At 37.6% G+C, this 21,796-nt stretch overlaps 1 protein-coding gene across 6 annotated transcripts in view; it reads left to right on the top strand.

Annotated features, from left to right (window-relative positions):
- Positions 1–21,796, top strand: part of EVI5 (ecotropic viral integration site 5) — a 76,394-nt gene that overhangs the window by 37,727 nt on the left and 16,871 nt on the right. For all 6 annotated transcript variants that reach the window (XM_062004163.1, XM_062004160.1, XM_062004161.1 and 3 more), the window contains 5 exons: positions 459–599; positions 1,126–1,284; positions 2,938–3,084; positions 4,196–4,291; positions 16,502–16,597. In XM_062004163.1, the coding sequence (XP_061860147.1) occupies positions 459–599; positions 1,126–1,284; positions 2,938–3,084; positions 4,196–4,291; positions 16,502–16,597 (639 nt within the window). The remainder of the gene's footprint in view (positions 1–458; positions 600–1,125; positions 1,285–2,937; positions 3,085–4,195; positions 4,292–16,501; positions 16,598–21,796) is intronic.

Below are 21,796 nucleotides of genomic sequence, written 5' to 3'. Positions count from 1 at the left end.
CAAAGGCAGATGACTACTTCCTAAAAAATAAATTTCCATTTGTTATCTCTTTGCAAGTCTCAGTAAAAGTTACAACTCTAAAGGTGTAATTCCAAGTCCTCATGTGCTTTACTTCTATTGACTAGCTAAAAATCTTTCAGATTCCTCTCTATATTTTTGATGTTGTGTGCAAAATAGTGTAAATAGTGCTCTGTTAGGGATACCATCTGGGGAATCTGGAAGTGAGAGTGTCTAAAAGCACACTGTCGTTTTTTTCTGGAGTTAGCAGTTGGAAGATGTTTGTACATACTTGTTACATCTGGGAACTTGGAGTTTTGAGCGATTTTATTTTTCAAGGGACATATCATTAAGTTTGGTTAGTAGTAAGAGTTACCATGTCATGTCTGTATTCTTGGAATGGATTTCACTAAGCACAGTTTTATTTGAGTACATATTTAAGAGGATGGTCCTTGTTGCAGAGGAACAGCGCTCTCCCTGATGAGGAAAATGTTGCTAGACTACAAGAAGAACTGATTGCAGTAAAATTAAGAGAAGCAGAAGCTCTAATGGGTCTCAAAGAACTGAGGCAGCAAGTCAAAGATTTGGAGGAACACTGGCAGGTATGGGTAGCAATGTACTTTTAACAGTTTTTAATGAATGATGATAAAGCAAAACACTATCAAATTCAGAGACGTGGAGATCAAGTAGAAACTTGTGATTGTGGATCAGGCCAGTGAGGTGAGAAACGTCTTAAATGCAGCTGTCACAAGAAGTTTTACTTAAAAAATGTGTTGGAAATTATTCCCTAGTTGTTCAAGATGGCAGATTGCCTGGGCTACAAGCCAGGAGTTCTGGTAGAAAGTACCTGATCAGTACTCCTACTTCCTTAGATGTTAATAAGGACTATAAATAGGCAGAAGTCTCAGGATAGACTTAAAATTTATTGTCTAACTGTAGTTAGGAGTGACTATCTTCAGCTTTTCAATTGTTTATTAAAACTAGTAAATTTCCATGGGTTTCTAGTTTTGGGACAAAGAGGAGCACTATAGCAACTTGTCCCCATATAACTCTGAAACCTTACATGAAATAAGGAAACACCAGGAAAGATCAGGCATTATCAGCAATGGCATGCAATATTTTTTTTAGCGTCATCTAGCTCGTACCACTGGAAGATGGAAGGATCCTCCCAGGAAAAACACGGTGAATGAGCTACAGGATGAGCTGATGACTGTCCGGTTGAGAGAAGCAGAAACTCAGGCTGAACTGAAGGAAACCAAACAAAGGATGATGGAGATGGAAACACAGGTGTGCTATTGAACACAAGCATGTGTGAGTTGTGCTGAATGCTGTCAAATGGTAGTATATCTGATGATGAGGTTGACGATTTAAAAGTTTGACTTTAGTTCCAAAATGCACTATTTTAATTGTGTTGGGCTAGAAGAGAGAATCTAGTGCATACAGTTCAACTTACTGTAATGTCTCTTTTTTAGTCTTTTCTGTGACTAAGCTTTCCAGATTTCTCATTTGGACTAGCTGGTAGACTCTGTGAACGTGTGTGAATCTTTACTCACTGAATTCTAATTGGTGTAACAACAAAAGTACACTTGAGTTGTTTAAATTTCACAAAACCAGTTGATGAACATAATAGTAATTCTAAATCTTTAAATGGCAGTGTTTTCTTTCTTACAGTGGAATTCCATATGATTGTCTACTGAAGTCATGGGTCTTGTTACTAAACTGGATTCTCAGCAAAACAAATGCATGTTGTCAGGATTTTTTTTAGTAGAAGTTTTAACTTTCACATGCCAGATTCATCATTGCTGAAATTTGTGCAAAAAAAGACAAAAATACTTTGTCTGCCAAGATATTTTTTTATAACTAGGGAATAAGTTGTTATTAAGCAAACATAACTGAAATGAGTGTGCACTGAAGTTGGTGAGCTCATGTTGTATTTGTGAACTTTCAGCTGAATCAATACATATGGTGTGCTGTAGATTGAGGATTTGTAACAGGCTCTTGAGAAATTCTCCCTTGAATTACCTGTTAAATGTAATTATTAGTTGAAGGAGACCTGTGCATCCAAAAGGCTAAAAAAAAAAACCCAAAAAGTTTACTTGACAAGCTTTAGCAATCCCAGAAACCAGAAGAGCATGGAAGGATGAGTTAACTGCAAGGCACATGATGGCTTATATGGAGACACCACTTTTTCCCATACCAACTGAATTAAAGTTTCCTTTTGCTTAAGTTTTAAGTTTTCCTTTGAAGTGTTAGTAGTGCTTCGCTACAGTTAACAGGCGCTTTTGTTTTGTTTCTCTTTTGCCATCTGTGTAGTGTCGGAATCAGCAGGGGGCATAGGTATCCTGTCTGCATTAGTCACAGTGCCTAGAGGCCTTAGGAGTACCTAGAGGTACTTCTCACTCCAGTGTTATGTGCATGCTTTTGCCAGTGTGCTGTCATTTGACAGAAATGCATTGCTTCTCATGATATGTACTGGTCTACGCAACAGCCTTGTGTAAAAATAGTATGAGTTGTACCAGTGTCCTGATCTTAATTAAGGCGCTGTGTTATTTTGAGGAAAAGAGAAGAGCAAAATGGTCATATATTATTTCTAACATACCTGATGTTCCTTGGATGCATGTTGCTGTAGTTGGGATACAAGGTCACACAGTCTTTGCTTTACCCAAGAAAGAGATGGAAAAACAAACGTACAGGAACTTTGCAATAATGTTCTTACAATGAGTCATCTGTTGTTTAAGAACAATTTTAATATCCTGGTCATAAACCAAATGTCATGCAAACATTCATGATTACATTTAGAAAACGCTGATACTTTTTCTTCAAAAGCTTTTCTAGTAAATGATTTTAAGTCTTTCTTGTCAGACTTTGTGGAGTTAAATTAATATCAAAGATCTTTCCTTAACATGCATTTTCTTTCCTTTTTTTGGTCATAAATTTCAGAATCAGATCAATAGTAACCATTTACGAAGGGCAGAGCAAGAAGTTGCCAACCTACAGGGGAAGGTACAGTATCTTTCTGCACAGAACAAAGGACTTCTTGCTCAGTTGAATGAAGAAAAACGTAGACAAGCAGAGATTGAATGCAAGGTAGGCAACACCGTGAATAGGGTATTAGTGTGTTAATGTCTATGGACTCTTTAGTATAGTCCACTTTTGGTGGATAGAACTGTCTTGAGAAGCAGAAATCACAAAACCAATATATTCTTTTACTGATTTGACAATATCATCTTGCCTTTTACCATCTCACAAAAATCACTGGAGGTTTTGACAGAGCTGCTTCTTTGTGGTCTCACAAAGATAAACTTTAAAGTGTGTTTCTACTCAGAAAAAAATGTATGTGTATAATACATAAAAAGACACACAAAGGATTCTGAAACTGATTTACAATAACTACAGTTTGTGGAGTTACACCAGTCTGCCATAAAAGTAAGGGTACCTGAGCCTAGTCTGTCTCTTCCCCGGAACTATTTGCACACCAACTGAAAGTATTGCTGACTCTGTCACCATTTTCTCTCTGTGGTTGTACCAAGCTGCCGATAATATAATATTGTTTTGTGCTCTGAAGCCTCATAAAACAAAAATAAGGAAATTTCCTTCTCTCTTGTCCAAACTCGAACTGTCGGTTGTTTATAGGCAAACTTACAGATTGAACTTACACTGAGAGTCTGATTTTATGGGCATTAGAATTTTATTCTAAACCGTCTTGCAAATCTTTGTTGTTTACTGTGGATAAGATAGCTGGACTTAAATGAGGCTGAGAATATCTGTGAGTTTGTGTTTATTATTTTTGACAAAGAGAATGATGAATTAAGTAATTCTTGTAGAGCTTTGCTGTTTGTTAAATACAAAGTCAAAAGTTGAAGCATGAGCTCTTTTTTATTATATTGATGTTCCTTCTTATTTTACAGTATAACATTTCTGGAACACGAGGCAGCTGTTTTCTGGACCTAGAAATTGATAACAGCATGTTTTCAAAACTACACATTTATATGTTTTTAGGTTATATTTCAGAATTTATACAATTCTGTGAGCTGAAATGAAATCTGGATTCTTTAGAATATGCTGTATCAATAGGTATGATAATTCACATGCCAGTGTATTAAGTTTTCTTTACATGATTTTTAGTAAAAGCAGTGCAGAGTCCTTAGTCAGCTGAAACTGATATTATTTGTAAGCTTCGGTGCATTACTTCTTCTAGAGCAAAGAAGAAGTGATGGCAGTACGGCTTCGTGAGGCAGACCGCATTGCAGCTGTGGCTGAACTCCAACAGCATATTGCTGAATTAGAAATCCAGGTAACAACTGGTGGTATTAAATGTGTAATTTGATACTGTAGTTTGATACTCTTTATATTTTATGTTTGTTTCTTCCGCCACTTACTTTCCTTATTAATTTGCTGTGAATACAAGGCACTGCTTTGCAATGTGGAATAATGCTACATTGCTATATTGCTGAATGTGCCTCCTTTATAAGTAATGGCCTTATATCTACCTTATGGACATAGTCTGAGCTGCTGATAATTGCTTCTGTACAAGCACCATGCTACAGGCAACACTTCTAAACTCTGACTTCTGTATTTGGTTTTGGTCTCGTAATGGGTAATTTCTACCAATTAGTAGATTGAAAACATCACCTGTAGAAAAGAAGAGCACACATTTTGATTCCAGCAACCGTTCTTTTCTGTGCTTGCTCTTCTGCTATGACCAGTATCAAAGGATTTGTTGTAAAACTCTTACTCCCTTATGTAAACCATTACTCCGTTATGTAAACCAGGAATGTTATTTACTGCTGTCATGTCACAGTAGGATCTGAAGTTGAATCCTTTGGTGTCTGTATTGTTCCTTATACTTTTAGTTCTTTTTGAAGCTTTCACTGTCCCAAGAACTCATGCTCCCTTGATGAGAGAAATAGAAGTGACTGTTCTTTACATTTTCTTGGCTTTGAGAAATTATATCTTACTGTAGTCTGTTCTTCCTATATTCATATACTGTTACCCTGTCTGAATTCTGCTGCCCCTATCTGCAAAGGCTTTCTGGTGGTTATTACCAAATTACAAGCTAGTTTCTCTCTTCTTTTTTCCTTTAAACTGGTATTGCTAATGTCTGTCTTTCCTCTGAAATCTTTTCTTCAAGGTGATGATTTTGCTGTATTGTGTCAGTCTTCTTTTCCCTGTGGTTTCTCAACTACTTGCATCTTTTAATCTCACTATGCATGGAATGTACAAATAAATTCAGTGGAGCTTATATAAGGATTATTCACTTTGAATATTTTTCCTTTAGTGAAGCAGGCACTAAACTTATTAAAAGATAAAGCAATAATTTCTTTTAGTCCTGAAATTATTAGATAATGCTATGATCAGTACATAGATAAGTACAGTGAGCATTGCATATGAATCATTTCTCATCCAGTAAGATAACAAGAGAGTAGCTGAGTTTAGGTCAGCCTTCTACTCCTGTTAGCATTTTACTTAAAAAAAAAAACCAAAAAAAAGGTAGGAAGGGAGTTTAAAGGTTACTTCATTTTGCATTATTTTTACCTGAGCACAGACATTAAATACCATCATGCTTCCATTGTTTGGCTGATATGAGTCTCCCAAAAAGTATTCTGCTCTTGATTTTAGGAAATGAAGAAATGAATCAAATAGTGATCAGCTGATTATTCCAATAGCTGTTACCCAATTGGAGTTGTGTATATTTTTTAATGTAAATACATCTGACTGGGCTTTCTGTTGTTTGACTGATCAAATGCTCAATCATTTTCTAGCTCTCTCCTATCCCCTTTCCATATTTCTGCTTAAGCTATGAGCACCAGAGCTGCATGCAGATTTTTATATCTTGTCATGAGACAGGCAAAGAAATACAGGAAGGTAATCTCTTTCATGACTTAGGCTAATACCTTCAGAGATGAGACTCTCCCAGTTTTGTCATAATATTGCACTGTCTCATGGTTGGTTGTTTATCCACATCATCTCTACATCATCTCTCCTTCCTTTTTGCAATTACTACTTTGCATAATGCAATCTTTAGTTATGTTTTTATGGCTTTGTCATATTCTAGATGGTCTTATTTAAGTGCATTCCAAGTTCTTGTCTTTTTGGTGTTCTTAGATGAGCACCTGTTAATGATTTCTTGGTCTATAGTCTCTTAGCAAGATTCATGATCTTCTGCACAAATGAGAATGGGTGTGCTTTGTTTGTAGTTTGAAGTATGAAGTCATTCTGTGACTGGGGTTCAAGTTTGTAATTTAATGAGTTTGCCCTGTTAGACTTTTGGTGAACTATTGATTTCAAACTCGGACTAACCTGAAATACAACTTCTTCAGTTGTGAAATACAGATTTTGAGTGCTAACCGTATAAAGACATTTGAAACAAAAGTGAGTTAGTAGAAGTAAGTTTCTCTAATCACAATTTACTTATTTTTGGCACTCTGGATGTGATTCAAAATGCTTTTATTGGACTGTGACAGATTTTTTTTTCCCTGTAAGGTTCTTTAAGCAAATAGTTGTGGGTTTTTTTGACCGGTGTGTTTTGCCAGCAAATATGAAACTTACAATCAAAACTTCCCTTTTGTGTACTCATGCTCAAAGGCCTCCAAAACACCTGCACAAAAAAACCCCAAGAGTTGACCTAAACCCCCAAAGCTTGTAAACTCTAAAACATGCAACCGATAAAAGAACTTAAACAAAAGGTACTTTTTAAGGAAATTGAAAATTTATGTAACTTTTTCCTATTGGAGAAAGAGCTGCCTGTCATTCTCTTCCATTCAGTGTGTCGCTGCAACTGCTGTGTCCTGATGTGGGAAACAGAAGGTCTTTAACCTGTACTTGCAATGTGATATTTAGTAGCGTAAATACTTTTCTCCAGCCTTGGAGTGTGGATGTCTGCCTCAAAGTAATTGTGCTTTCAGCACTGAACATAACAAATAGGTCTGCTTGTCATATTGTTTCAAAACTGATAAAGATGAAGGGAGGAAGTTAACTTACCACATAACCTTCCTTCTTCTGAAGGGGGATGGTGCTTTTCTAAGAAGCTCTAGGGATTCAGTGCAAGGTCCACATGGTCCATAGCAATGCTTAACCTAAATTGTGCTGTTATCTTTTAAATGTTTGTGTAGGTGTAGGTGCAAGGCACTGTTAAATTTTTAACGCAAAGTATCACTACTCCCACAGAAGAACTGTTCTGACGTTACACACAAATGCCAGATTTAAATCACAGTTTCTGGGTCACTCAGTTTTGATTAGTAATAATGTCAGAAAGGGAGAAGGAGATAGAACTCTTATCATTTAGTAGTGGATCTAATTGTGAAGCAAGATATCAGTTTATTATGATGTTAAGAAGCAATTTTTTATGTATTTTGAATGTCACCTTGTGTTGTCAGGCATTCAGCTCTTGATGCTAAGCTTTTAAACTTTTGTGCAAGGAGTGATCCAATACATGATGGGTATTCTTAAACAAAAGAAATATATGAGTTGTTCCTTAGCAAAAATACCACAAAATTCAAGTGTAACTGAAGTTTAACTTGTTGCATATATGTAAGCCCCAGAAGTCACAAAACAAAAGTTTACTTTGTCAGCCGTTACTTTCAAAGAATCACAGAGTGGTAGGGTTGGAAGGGACCTTTAGAGATCATCTAGTCCAACCCCCCTGCAGAGGCAGGTTCACCTAGATCAGATCACACAGGAATGTGTCCAGGGTGGGTTTGGAAACCTCCCGAGAAGGAACCTCCACATCCTCCCTGGGCAGCCTGGGCCAGGGCTCCCTCACCTCAACAGTAAAATAGTTTTGCCATATGTTTAAATGGAACTTTTTGTGTCCCAGCACCTTTCCATCACCCCATGTCCTGTCAATGGATATAACAGAAAAAAGTGATGCCCCAACCTCCTGACATCCACCTTTTAGGAATTTGTAAGTGTTGATGAGGTCTCCCCTCAGCCTCCTCTTCTACAGACCAAACAGCCTCAAGTCCCCCAGCCTTTCCTCAAAAGGAAGATACTCCAGTCCCCTGATGATCTTGATAGCCCCGCACTGGCCCCTCTTGAGTCTCTCTTGAGCTGAGGATGACAGATCTCCTCTATTCTCTCATTATTTTTCTCTTTCTTGCCAGTTCAGCTTATAAAAGCCTTGGGAAGCAAACATGACTTGGAAGCAGGCTTTTGGGCTTTGAGCAGGATGATTGAACAAATTCTTGAACAAATAGGGATAGATTTTTGGATGACTAGGCTGCTATTCTTTGTGCCTCCACACTGGGGAGAAGCTGTTCTCTTTAATGTGATATGTTCTACTTTCTCACAAAGGTTAGAGGTTCACATCCTATAACAAAATGACATTTTTTGGCCAAGCTACATTCCCTGTCTGAACTATTTTGTAAAAACTTGAGAGCCAGGGCTAAGGAATAGCTGTTGTCTCCCTCTATGTCTGTAGTCAATCAGCAAAACCTCAGGTCTGTTATCTCTGAATTAGTCTGTCTTTTTTTCAGCTAAACTGTTTTGATAACTTCAAACTGTCACAAGAAAATGCTTTTAATTTCTTTGTATGAGACTTTAAAACCCTACTTTGTGTGTGCTTTTCTAAAGCTGCTACAAAAAGTCTACTAAGCTTCACTACTCTTCTGACTAATAGCAAGTGTTTGTTCTGATTGCATATAGGCATTCCTGTTGGTCCATTGGTGGTGGTTTGGGTTTTCTTATTTAAAACAAAACAACTAAATCTTAAACAAAAACAAACCCCCAAAACCCAAACCAACTTTCCCTGCAGTAGTTGAATGAAAGGCAGTCTAAATGAGAGAAAATGAGGCTTCATAGGAAATCAGGCAAGGTCAAATCGGTTACAAGCTAGAGCCTATCAGTTGGCTACAGTAAGGAGCACTAGGCAGACTGAAGAAGCAGAGCTGGAGCAGCTGCAGTCTCTGCAGTTTAATCCCTCTGTCTCCATTTCTGTTCAGGCTGGTTACTTGTAGCATCCTGTTAAAATTATCTGTGGTTGATTTGGGTTGAGGAGGTATCAAGTACACTTGTAATATAGAAAACTCTTTATAGGTCTCAGTAATCTTATAGCAAAACTGTCTACAAGGATTCATTCTTGCCTTTGTTAGGTTGATCTGGACAGGGGGAAGCATCACTTCCTCCTAATGTGTTTCCTGGTAGATTCAGAGAACGTTGTCACATTTACCCTATCTTTAACCATGTCAAAGCTGCTTTGAGACCAACTGTAAAGGAAATCTATGATTGTGCTAGTTCTCTCCCTCACAGTGTAAACTTTTAGCACTATTTTGTTAGAATGAAGCCTTTCTATGACCTCTGTTTAATAACTTTTCCAAGTACTGACTGTTGAGTAAAGAAATTGTTTCCATCTTTTCAAATTACAGGAAACTTTTTTTACTTTTATCAGTAGTGATGTGTGATGTTAGTGATGTGTTTTTTGAAAGTCTAGAATGAGTCACTGTAAAGTCACTGAAAGGACACTAGTTACCACATTTACCCTTCTGAATAAACTTCATTTACATTTTTAATGCAGTGACTTTTGCTGCAGAGTAAGAATTTAAAAGCATCCCCTGAAAAGAAGCTGAGGCAGATTGTTACCAAGTAAATATTTTTAAGTCAGAAAAGATCAAACTAAGGGTGTTAAGGAAATGTCCTAGCCTCTAGACATTTCTAGTAAAGATGAAACACTGTTATCTGAGTAACAGCAACTGTCTGGTGACCCTGGATTTTGGCTGCCTGTAAAATTATTAGGTTTGAGTTTCTGAGTTGTTAAGTTTCCGGTTATTGGAGAGAAAACAACCCTAGATACTTTCTTATTACTTTAAATGGCTTATTTTCTTGTTGATGTGCATTTCTCTTCCTAATCTGATGTGATCATCAACAGTGTTTTTGAAAACTTTGTGCTTGTGCTCATCTTGGCATGAAACATTTGCAACTGATGACATTGGTCTTCTGTATCTTGGACCTTGGTCAAGCAGCAAAAGCAGATTTAAGGCCTCCAGTATTCCAAGTAGTTTCCAGAGATGGATTGATTGCTTTTTTGTTTACACTTAGTTTTATCATGACCATTATACTTGATTTTGGGAGGGCACAATACAGTAATGGTTTCAGGTATTTAAGACCAGCATTCTTTGAAGCAGTCTGTCCCTGCACCCTGGTATTGCCAGCTGTGCATCCTAGTCCTATGCTGACTGTGGCTGTGCTGCCATTTAGAGGGATCTTGACCAACTTGAGAGTTGGGCAGAGAGGAACCCCATGAGGTTCAACAAGGACAAGTGCAGAGTCCTGCATCTGGGGAGGAACAACCCCATGCACCAGTACAGGCTGGGGATTGACCTGCTGGAGAACAGCTCTGCAGAGTAGAGACCTGGGAGTGCTGGTTGATTAAAGACTAACCATGATCCAGCTATGTGCCTTCGTGGCCAAGGCGGCCAATGGCATCCTGGGATGCATCAAGAAGAGTGTGGCCAGCAGGTCAAGGGAGGTTCTGCTCCCTCTCTACTCTGGTGAGGCCTCATCTGGAGTCTTGTGCTCCCCAACTCAAGAGGGACAGAGAACTTCTTGAGAGAGTCCAGCAGAGGGCCACCAAGATGATCAGGGGACTGGAGTATGTTCCTTATGCTTCTTCCTTATGAAAGGATGCAGGAACTGGGACTATTTAGTCTAGATAAGATGAGACTAGGGGGATCTCATTAATATTAACAAATATCTAAATGGTGGTTGTCAGGAGGTTGGGACATCACTTTTTTTCTATGGTATCGAGTGACAGGACAAAGGATGATGGGGTGAAGCTGTAACACAGAAAGTTTGATTTAGACATAAGGAAAAATTCTTTCACTTTGAGGGTGATGGAGCACTGGCACAGGCTGCCCAGGGAGGCTGTGGCGTTCCTGTGTGGCCTGATCTAGGTGGACCTGCTTTAGCAGGGGGGGTTTGGACTAGGTGATCTTCAGAGGTACCTTCCAACCACTACCATTCTGTGGTTCTATGAAATTGGAGTAATTACGAATTGCTTTATGCTGTCTCCATTTAAAAAGTGTGATGTTCACACCTTAAAGACTTTTAAATTTTAAGTGGAGTCTAAACATTCACTTTTGAATGTTACTATTGAAGTAAATGCTACAATCATAAGCATTGATATATTGAAATTAAGCTACATGAAAGCAATTGACTTTTTCTATGTGAGTGGGACTGTCTAGTAACTGTCAGCGTGGCCTCACCTGTGTGCATTTCTGGGCCTCTCAATTTTAGAAAGATGTGAAGGTCTTTGAATGTGTCTGGGAGAGGGCAACACAGCTGCTGGTGAAAGGGTTGGAAGGAAAGCCCTATAAGGAGCAGCTAAGGCCTTTTGACTTGTTTGGAGAAAAGGAGGCTGAGGGACAACTCCATTTGTCTCCTCAGGAAGCTGTAGAGAGCAAATGGAGAGGGTGGTGCTGATCTCGCTGGTGTCCTGTGATAGGACACATGTGAATGGTTCAAAGCTCTGTCAGGGAAGGTTCAGACTGGACATTAGGAAGCATTTCTGTACCAAGAAAGACGGTCAAACACTGCACTAGGCGTCCTAGCGAGGTGGCCAGTGCCTGAAGCCTGTCAAATGCCTGTTGTGGCATTTGGACAATGCCCTTAATAATATGCTTTAACTTTTGGTCAGCACTGAATTGGTCAGGCGGTTGCACTAGATCTTTGGTTTAGGTCCCTTCCAACTGAAATAGTCGGTTCTGTTTGCAGCCAGAACATGTGAATATGTAATTTAATGAAAACAGAAACCCTTAGCTTCTAGGTATTTTTAAAAAATCAAAAGTTAAAATCAGATTCAGAATGTAGAAGGGCCTTGAGCAAGGGCAGTCAGCACCCAATTTCTTTTCTGTTTTACAGGTTTTGCATCCTTTGCCCTTGAGTGTCCTTACCATTAAGAGAGTTGAGATGAAATTGTTTTAGCTGTGGAAAACTTACCAAATCAATCCATCCTAACAACATGTGTTTTCCAGTACACCTGCATGGCTCAACACTTCAGGCAAGAAGCTGGCAATAATAATAATAATATCAGGATTGACAGCAAAGAAGGAAGAAGGATATAAAGAATGTCTTGAATATGGGCTGCAACCTCACTGGCTGCTGGGGTTGGACCATGGAGAGTGCAGGCTTCTGTCCTTTGGGCAAGGAGCCCTCTGTTTGCTAACTCAAGTTATCTTTTGATCTCAGTAGTTGAGCCTCTGTCTGCCATATCTGGTTCTTAGGCTAAGGTGTCTGAAGCCAAACAGAACTTAATCCATACAAGACTGATTTCTTCCTGCCTAGAAGTGTTTTCAACATAGAATGTTGGACCCTTAGGAGGAAACATTAATGAGTCTCTTCTTTAAAGGGTTATGATACCTGGAAGCAAAATATGAAGGGTGACAGCAGTAGAGCAGGAAGAATGGAAATAACAGATCTCCAGAGAAGCAAATGGATAGAGGGCTAGTAGTTATTTCTGGAAGATTATGTTATCTTCATTATCTTCAGATATTATTTTCAGTTGCCCTGCAGTGCATCAACTAACTGAATAAATGCAACAGCCATACCCTGCAAATAGTGGGCTAAAGATGAAATCTGCAAGAATCTTTACCCTTGTTTTATTTGCATTCAGTAGCTGTTGTGTTTTCACTTATTAGTTTCTGTCCCACTGTCATGCCCTTGCAAGCTAGCTAATTCCCCATCCCTCTATTTCCTGTGCAAGTTTAATTCAGATTCTGAACCAAGAACGAATGATTACTCTGATGTCTCAGTTGCCTCATGATTAGATCAGTCTCAAGAATTAAAAATTATATTTATTTAATATGATATTGTATTTGGAAAAAAAGAAATCCAAGCCGAAGTTACTCAGGGTTTCTTAATTAAGCTACTAAATGAAATATGAACATGGACAGTTTCCATGTATGTTGATAGGTATTGGAGCATGAGTATAATTACTGTTTCTGGAGCTTTCACCAACCACACAGTGGCATGTAGCTGTGCTTTGGCACTAATCTAGTGTTATCTCAGAATTATGATGACCATGTGGGAATCTGACCTTCATGGGGTGGAATATAGGGGTTTTTTTGCAATGGTGGAGGTTTTTGTTATCTCAAGATGCACACATACTGACAACACCACTAAAAGACTGTAGGATGATATTAAGATCACTTGATAAAACCAGTAAAAAATAGGTTTTGATGATAACCAGTAAGTAGTAGATAATGTGTCATACAATCTAGAGTAGGTTTAGAAGCAAATTTAGAACTACAGAATTTTGGGGAGTAAGTATTGTGTCTTTATGACAGATACCAGGAGATAGTAGAGAAAGCTTTTACTATTACTTTGTCATGTTAAAAGGAACTGCCATGTTGAAGTGTTTCCTGCCAATAATTTTTTACTTCAGTCAAACAGCCCTAATGAAAAACTAGTATTAAAGAATATTACTTCTGTATTTAAGTTGCACACATTAAAATTTGTCTTTGATTAACAAACACTCGTCAGCAGCTGGAAATTGCTAGAATGTAATCTGAGCTTGATGCAAATAGGAAAAGAGAAACAATTTTGCAGCGCCGAGTAAGATTTTGTACTTGTATGAAACAAGTGTCTGCACTGTTGAGAAATACCAATCTCTTCTCACAGTTGAAAAAAAAAAAAGTGTTGGGTAACTTAAAGATCATAATCTGAAAGATAAAGCTACATTTTATAAAAGAAATGTTTTGGTTCTTTTTAAATACGTAATGTCTCACCTGCCTACTATTTAATCCCTAAATTAGATGATTTTGATTAGCACTGAAATATTTTTAAATTCTTTAGGCTGGCCTCTACATGTTTTGCCGTTGTTTGCTACTGCACCTGCGTGGCTGTCTTTTTAAAAACACTTAGGTATTTTTTTTTAAGTAGAGTATATTTTTGTTGCTCAGAGATGAACAGCTTCTAACATTTCTATTATGTCATCCTTCCAATGTACCCACTGTAGACGGACTTTATAGCTTACAGAACACGGGTTAGTTAGCTAGAAGTGTCTGGTTTCTGTTGCAGACAGTTAAAAGGATCAGCTTCTGACCTCTAGTGTTTTCAGTGTTGCAAGAGGAAGTTACAGCATGACTTTTCTTTGAAAAAATGTGTTTGTAGAAAATGACACAGCAGGATTCCTTTTTTGTGCTAAATATATTTTTGTAAATTGTCAACTCTACAAAATCTGTAGTTCTGAAAGGAAAACTGAAACTTATTTGCCCTTCACTAATAAGGAGGATCTTGCAAGCCAGGCTTACACCCTACATACAGCTCTGACTAACTGGAGCTGGAGTCTGTTCTTCCATGAGCAAATGTACAGGTCAAATTATTCTATCCCATCTGCATTCACTTTACAGTGTTATTTATGGAATACAAAATAATAATAAAATCACTTAATGAAAGTGTATAACTCCCAATATGGTATACACTAGCAGCATTCAGCTCTTTATGCAGTGTCAAACACAAGCTAGTAAATGTTGCTGCTTCTGCTGTAAGTTTATACTGGCTTAACTTGGGAATGCCTGTTGCATGTCCTCTTGTGCACATAGTTTGAATACAAGTGCAGCTGTTCTTTTGTACTTTCATTTCAAAAGGACTATGGCACCTGTCTTATATTTATGGTAAAACTTTGCTTTACTCTTGATTTTTGATACTATAGTGTATGATTTATGTAGTGATTTGGAGTTCATATATGAACAAGGGGCTGAAATGGAAAAGTCAGGGTTTCAAACAGAGGGAAAGGACTTAGGCAAGCATTTCTCCCATGTATTCCTGGTATAAACTGGAACACAAGCGGTTCCAAAGAAGTACCAGGAAGAATTTCTTCATTGTGAGGGTGAGGGAGCACTGGAACAGGCTGCCCAGATGGATTGTTGAATCTCCTCTGGAGACATTGGAACCCCACCTGGACGAGTTCCTCTGTGACCTACTCTAAGTGGTCCTGCTCTGGCAGGAGGGCTGGACTGGATGAGCTTTCGAGGTCCCTTCCAACCCTTAAGATTCTGTGATTTTCATTGTCTGGAATGTTAGTTTCTGACAGCAATGAAGCTTTTACATAAAGGTGTAAGCAGCATTATTTGTAGTCTGCAGGTTATGTTGCTGCTTTTTTTATTTTGCCACTACCCATAGTCATCCTTGTAAAGAGAGATAATAGGTTTGTGGAGGGGTTTTTTAACCTCTTTAGAACCGAAACTATTAGTAAAGTTAATATGAATATATTTTGTGAATTTGAGCCATAGGTTGCCTTGGAAACTAAGTACAATATGGAATTATGCATTAAAAGATCTTGTGCCTCCCATGTTGCAGATTCTGTGAATTAATAGTGAGTATAACCAAACTGAGGTGTGTTTATTTGAGTAATATTGTAATGCACACCTTGCTGCAAGAAAAACAAAATCTAAAATTAGAGAAATTGCTTTGACATTTCCAACACTGACTGTGCTCAGAGTTGTTCATTCAGCAAAAGGGTTTGTGCCTCCCCCTTATGTCCTGGTATGTGTTCTGTCCTGATTTCAGAGGGATGTTTTAAAAGAATCTCTCCATTAAAGCTTTTTTGTCTTGTAATTTGAGGAACAGTTAACACCTTTCATTCTAAAAGGTATTTCAGTCCTCCTTGCAAATGACTTTGAAATTGTCTGTTGCTGAAATTACCTGTTTATTTTCTTTGAGTATAATTAAAACTTCAGTAAAATGAACTATGACTAAAAAAACCCAGATATTCCCTTATTCTTGTGTTTCTGTAATATATTGGTTGTATGAGATTTACAGTCAAGTTCAAGATTTCTATAAAACCAAGGTTCTTCTGTCCTTTCAAGCAGGTGACTGCTTCAGAATTTTTCTTCTCTGGGAAAAAAATCAAACAAATAACTCTTTCCCTCCCCCAATAAATGCAGCTCTTGACTTACTAGTAGCAAATGAAGGTATGGGCCACCTTCTGCATTAAGGATAGTTATTTGTCAGATCTGCAAAGTTTGGTTCAGTCACATTAAGGATTCTCTTCAGAGACAAGCTGGAAGCTAGTATTGCAGACATTCAAGTGCAAATAACACCTTGAACATCTCGAAACGTAGGAGCTGCCTTTGGTTGAAAAATGAGGGAAATATCACATTCTTCTTCATTGCTGACTTCTTTTACTTGCCAATTTTTCTTTGTACCTCTTGGAGCATTTGTGCCAGAGGACACACTAAGATATGTTCATATATTGATAGTGTTCTGTGGGTATGCTTCACTAGATTGCGTACACATGCATTGGGGGTGAATTCCACCTGTGAAGTTCGTTAATTCCTCATGGTTCTCCGTAGAATCCTGCCTATTCTTTGCTTAGTTTTGAGGGAGTTGGCGTGGTCTGAACTACTGACACCCCTAGATACCTGCTGTAACTTCAGCCAGATTAAAGGTGCTGGATAATGTCTGTGAATAGCTTCTGTTTGTGACAAAAATGTGCATACAGTTAAGTATGATTGTTAAGGTAGTATATCCGTGAATAATTTGAAAACCATTCTTTTTTTAACCAAAACAGAAAGAAGAAGGAAAAATTCAAGGACAACTAAATAAATCTGATTCTAACCAGTACATCAGAGAGCTGAAAGATCAGATAGCTGAACTAAATCATGAGGTAGGTGATAAAATACAACTCTCTCTGATTACTTGCACCCTTTGTTCTATCTTTCGCTTGTAGTAGCCTTTGTTTGTCTATTACTACACCTTCAGTACCTCATTTTGCCAACATACATTATTTTAAATTAATGCAGTAAAACTAACTCCTGTACATAATCTTGCCCTTATCCTGGGATGTAAGAGAACAACAAATTGCTTAGTTATGTGATCTGACATTAAATGAGGTCAGCAAACTCTTTTTTCCTTAATTTCATGAGTTGATGGTATTTTACTGTGTTGCATCTCCTGCATTTGGAACTGTGTGCATGAAAATAAGCCCCTTCATGTTGTTATTTACTACAGCTCTTAAAGATAAACTAAACTGCCTTTGTTCAAGTAGAAGAGACCATGTGTAGATTTTTTTTTTCAGTTGTTGCTGCTGTGAGGATGGATTTTATGTGGTAGTATAGTGAGATTGCTTAAAAAGAAAAAGGATGCTTGCTTAATATCAGTTAACAGATTTTTAAGTTTTAAACTGCCAAAACCTTCAACCTATGAAATTACTGTCTTCAAACTTCCTTGCTCTAATAGCTGTAGTAACTTTCTGTTAGTTAGAAGATCAGAAGGTCCAGAAACCAAAATGGCTTATGTAACTACTGTGCTCAGGGGCTCATTTCTGTTCATCCCACATTGTGAAGAAATGTCTTTACCTAATAGTACACTGTGTGCAAAATGCCCAGTCATCTTTGCCTTGTAATTGGCTTTTGTTTCTGAATTCCTACTAATACACAGCTTTGGTAGTGTTGCTTACAATAGTAGTATAGAGCAATGCAACCTAATTACTTGTTTCTTGCCTTTTTGCTTCGGTTAAAAAGTATTGAAGTGTAGATAGTGTTTTCATAATAGTCTTACTGTATTCAACCTTTTAGGACCAGTCCCTTGAGAGCTATAACATAGTAGAGGATCTGGAATGCTGTATACACTATAGATTGAGGATAGTCTCTACGGCCAGCACCTTTACCAATCATTAAGCTCACTTAAAAACAAATTTAAAGATCAATAACCAGGCTTTTTCCATTAAAGGACTGTAACTGTCTGGCTTTGTTCCTTAAGAGAAAGTCACTTGTAGAATCCCAGAAAGTCAGATACTTTGCATATTCTGCATTATGAACAAATAAGGTGCTCTACTGACTTTTTCCTTTGTGCAGTGTAAGCTTAAAAGGTAAGAAACCACTCCTATGTCACAGAGGTAGAATTACTGTTGGAAAGCTGTTGCCTAATTTTCTCTGCACAAGCATTTGTCATATGCCTGGCTGAACAACTCAGTTGTCACCAAGGCATACAATTGTGTATGTGTTTAATGTGTATAAATTAATGTGAGCAAATTGAAATGAAGGTGAGGTTTGTAAGCTCACAGAATGATGGTAATTCTGAGTAATATCAGTGATATCTAAACAGTGAAGTTTAGAGAAATCTGCCTTATTTCAATTAGACTGAAAGAAAATATCAGCTAGGGAGAATATGAACTTCAACAATAGCAGAATTTGAGCCATTCCATATAGAAGAGCAGTCCTCTTCCAGATATGTGCTACTTTGTCACTTAATTTTTAACTTCTAAACTAAATGAACACTATAGAAGCAACATATCTTATTCTAGGATAGATTGAAAGAGTAGGAAGAAACTTTCTATGTAGTAGATATGTTCTATATTGGCAGCATTTCTGAAGGCTTCAATACACAGTGTTTCTTAGAGCCTGCAAGCCCTTGTTTACTGGTGACTCTCCCCCCACCACCATTACATGTCTGTTTGTCCAGTTTTTATTTAAAAACTTTGGAGGGAAAGTAATATTTAATGCACAAGCTTTTATTTTGATTATAAGCCACTGGGCTGATTTTGAGATAATGTAAGGTTAGTCTGAAATATATGTAGTATTTATAGATATAGTTACTGCTAATAACTATTAAAGTCTTGGATGAACATGGCTGCTAAGTAAAGAACTTTGCCTGCAGTGTTTTCTGAAACAGCAAAATCTGAATAAAATGACAAAAATGTTTGCCCTCAACTGCTAAATGTTAACATTGGTATAATTTAGTCAATACCAATTAAGTAAATTGGTGTTTTTAGGGCTACACTGAAATATCTTCATGTGTAGATCCTTTAATGACTGCATCCTTTGCTTTTTGATTCCACTTCTGCAAAAGTTGAAAGAAACGTTACAAATTTGCAAACTCATTTTCCTGAAGATAGAGTGATGGTGTATGTCACATGGTGACCACAGGCTCCCAATTGGTTAACATGTAAAAGGCACTGGTAAAGGAACAAGAGTTCTTGGTGGCTGCATGGTTACTGTCTACGTGTAACTTCAAACTGGACATAAATTAATACAAAAGTTGTAGTTTACAGCAGGGAATGGGATAGGAGTGTGTAAAACAAGATTAAATGTCTTGACATAACCTTCAGTGTTGATTTCACATACTAAATTCTTTTGCTTCGGTACTGCATTTTCACAGAAGTTTCTGTCAGATGAAATGTGAGTTCTCCATCTGAAGGATGGAACAAAATAATGGACAAATCCTATATTGAATATAAGTAATTGCAAACTAAGTCAATATTCTGGACTTCTGTTAAGAACTCTTTCACCTCTTTGGCTAGCAAGCTGAATGCATCTGTTCCTGTATCAGTGGAACCTGAAAGAGCTAGATGGTTTAAATCCATCCTGTGATATGATCCATCACTTGACAAGGGTACCAAGATGTGGAAACAGCACAATACATCCTAATCAGAGTTCTGGTGAAAGGTCTACTGTTCCATCAGTGTTTGTAAGCCCAGCTAGTAGTCAGGGACAAGGGAAACCTTGAATACCAGTGAGGGACACTGGAGAATGACAGAGAGAGGGTCACTATTACTGCTCAGGGTCTAAAGCTGAATCCTGTCTGCTAAAAGGTAGAGGATGGGGGGGATGTACTGCAGCACAGGTGCCAACAGACTGCTGCTGTGATGCCTCTTGACTTTGTAGGGGAAGAAAGTTTGATCCTTGGTTTTCAGGTATTTCTCTAGCCTGTTCCAGTGTGTTAACATGAATCAGCTAGATGTCAGCACTCCACATATAATTGCAGTTGATTAAATGAAATGTTTAAAATAATACTTTTGGAAACTCCCAACTGATTGCCCTTTGTAATCAGAGTGCAGCTTGCAGCCTCAAGGATATGTTTGATCTGCTTGTATTACTCTAGGAATAGTAATGCTACAGTCAGTTTTCAGATCATATTTTAAGAAGACTTATTTGTAGTAAACTCGAGTTGTGTTTTTACTGAGTAAAACTGCAGATACTCAAACCAATCAGGCATGTTGCTATTAAATGTAAAAAGTAAAATAAGTAGAAAAAGGTTATGCTTTTTTTCTTCCCTTTCAAATAAAGTAAAATAACTGTAAATTGAATTGCTATGTCGGATTTTTTATTTGCTCTAACAAGATACCTGCCAGATTCTGATTCTTTCTATACCTAACCAGTGGATTTCTCTTTAGCATGGTAAGCTGAGCTTTGACAACTTCACAGTAGGGCTTAAACTTGCATTTGATGAACACTTCAAGAGAGCAAAGAGAAAAACCTGAATCTTTGAGAACATTATAACAAGTCTTGTGTTGTAGACTTCTGCTGTATGCACATCATCATACGCTCACATACAGTACTTGAGTAACCAAATACAGGTTAGAATAAAAATGTTGAACATAATTGGTATTGCTGTGTAAAATGATGAATTCATACTGAAATTCCTCAGTGCAGCCACAGTTCACATTCATGCAGATCAATCATTATTAACTTTTCATTTTAACTTTAGTAAATATGTCAGTTGCTTTTATGTTCATTTCCTAGAAAGTTACTGACAGTTATCCTTTAATCTTTTACGCAATCTGTCAACATATGAAGAACAGCTGGTGCACAATGAAAGGACGCTTAGACTGCAGTATCTCTAGTCAGCCAATAGCTAATCCTGTGAAAAAAATACTTGTATTTATTGCCATATTAGTGCTGTACTTCCTTTCCTCCTTACTGGCTGAGTTGGTTTCTTGGGCACAAAGTTTTTGGATGTTTATGCCTTATGGCTTTAATGTCAAAGGCTGAAACTAGTCTGAAATGTTGAGGATTGTCACAAACAGGAAACAATGACGTAAAACTTCTTTCAGAGTTTTTAATGTGCACTAGACTTTCTGCTTGCCTTTTCAGAAATTCATGTCCCATTGCTGTTAATTCTTTTCATTAATTGAATTCTTTTCACCTAGCATTTTCTTTTTCTTCCTGCATTTTCCTTCCATTCTTTAAGCTACCTCTGCAGTACTCTTGACTACTTCTACATTAGCAACATTTTAACTTAAAATCTTTTTTCATTGCTTCAGTAAAGCAACTTTGTTACTCTGGTCAGTAAGTACACAAACTTGCCTCCCCTGTATTTGGCACAAGAGAATTAAGGTCTGGTGAGCACAGGGCTGTCACTTGACCTTACAGTTAACCAGTTTGAACTGATGTAGCATAAATGGCATGGGGATACAGGCACTGTAAGATTTGTACCGTGGGTTATGTACTCTCAGACTGCACAAGGAGTGCTAGTACTTCATAGAAGTTGCCTTTTCTTAGACACATGTCTAATCAACATGTGAAACATTTTTGCTATTCAAGAGAGGATCCCACTTCAGTAGATAGTACTGAAGTAAAGGAGTTACTTACTGTACGTGGAAAGGAATACATAGAAAATTGGGACTGTTATGAGTTTCCATGAAGTGAAATTGAAGGCTTAAGAAAACTGACTAAGGTAAATCTTGAACTGGTAGTTATTCATTTCCACAGAAATCACATACTGGGGAAAAAAGGAGATTCTTTGCAGTTGTCACTTTTTACTTTTAATGAAAACTGAATGGAATGAAATGATTTATAAACTGGTGAAGTTCTGTATTTCATACACTACCTCTCTGTACATGCAGTCACTTTACATTTATTACACAGCAGCTGTCTCTGCTTCCTGTTGGATGTTGCAAGGCTTGTATGTGTTACCTAGATTACAGGAATGGTACAAAAGATTAGAATTGACATGCTTACCCACAAACTATACTGGCAGACCACAAGACACCTTTGGAGACAAAAGCAAGTGGTTTCCAGTCTTACAGACTTTGTGATTTAAGACTGAAGTGCTTAAGTTTAAATTGTATTTCAAGTGACATTTT

The sequence above is a fragment of the Colius striatus genome, chromosome 10, assembly GCF_028858725.1.
Source record: "Colius striatus isolate bColStr4 chromosome 10, bColStr4.1.hap1, whole genome shotgun sequence".
NCBI lineage: Eukaryota > Metazoa > Chordata > Aves > Coliiformes > Coliidae > Colius > Colius striatus.
Note: the sequence above shows the minus strand (reverse complement) of the source record. Positions and strands in the feature narration are given on the sequence as shown.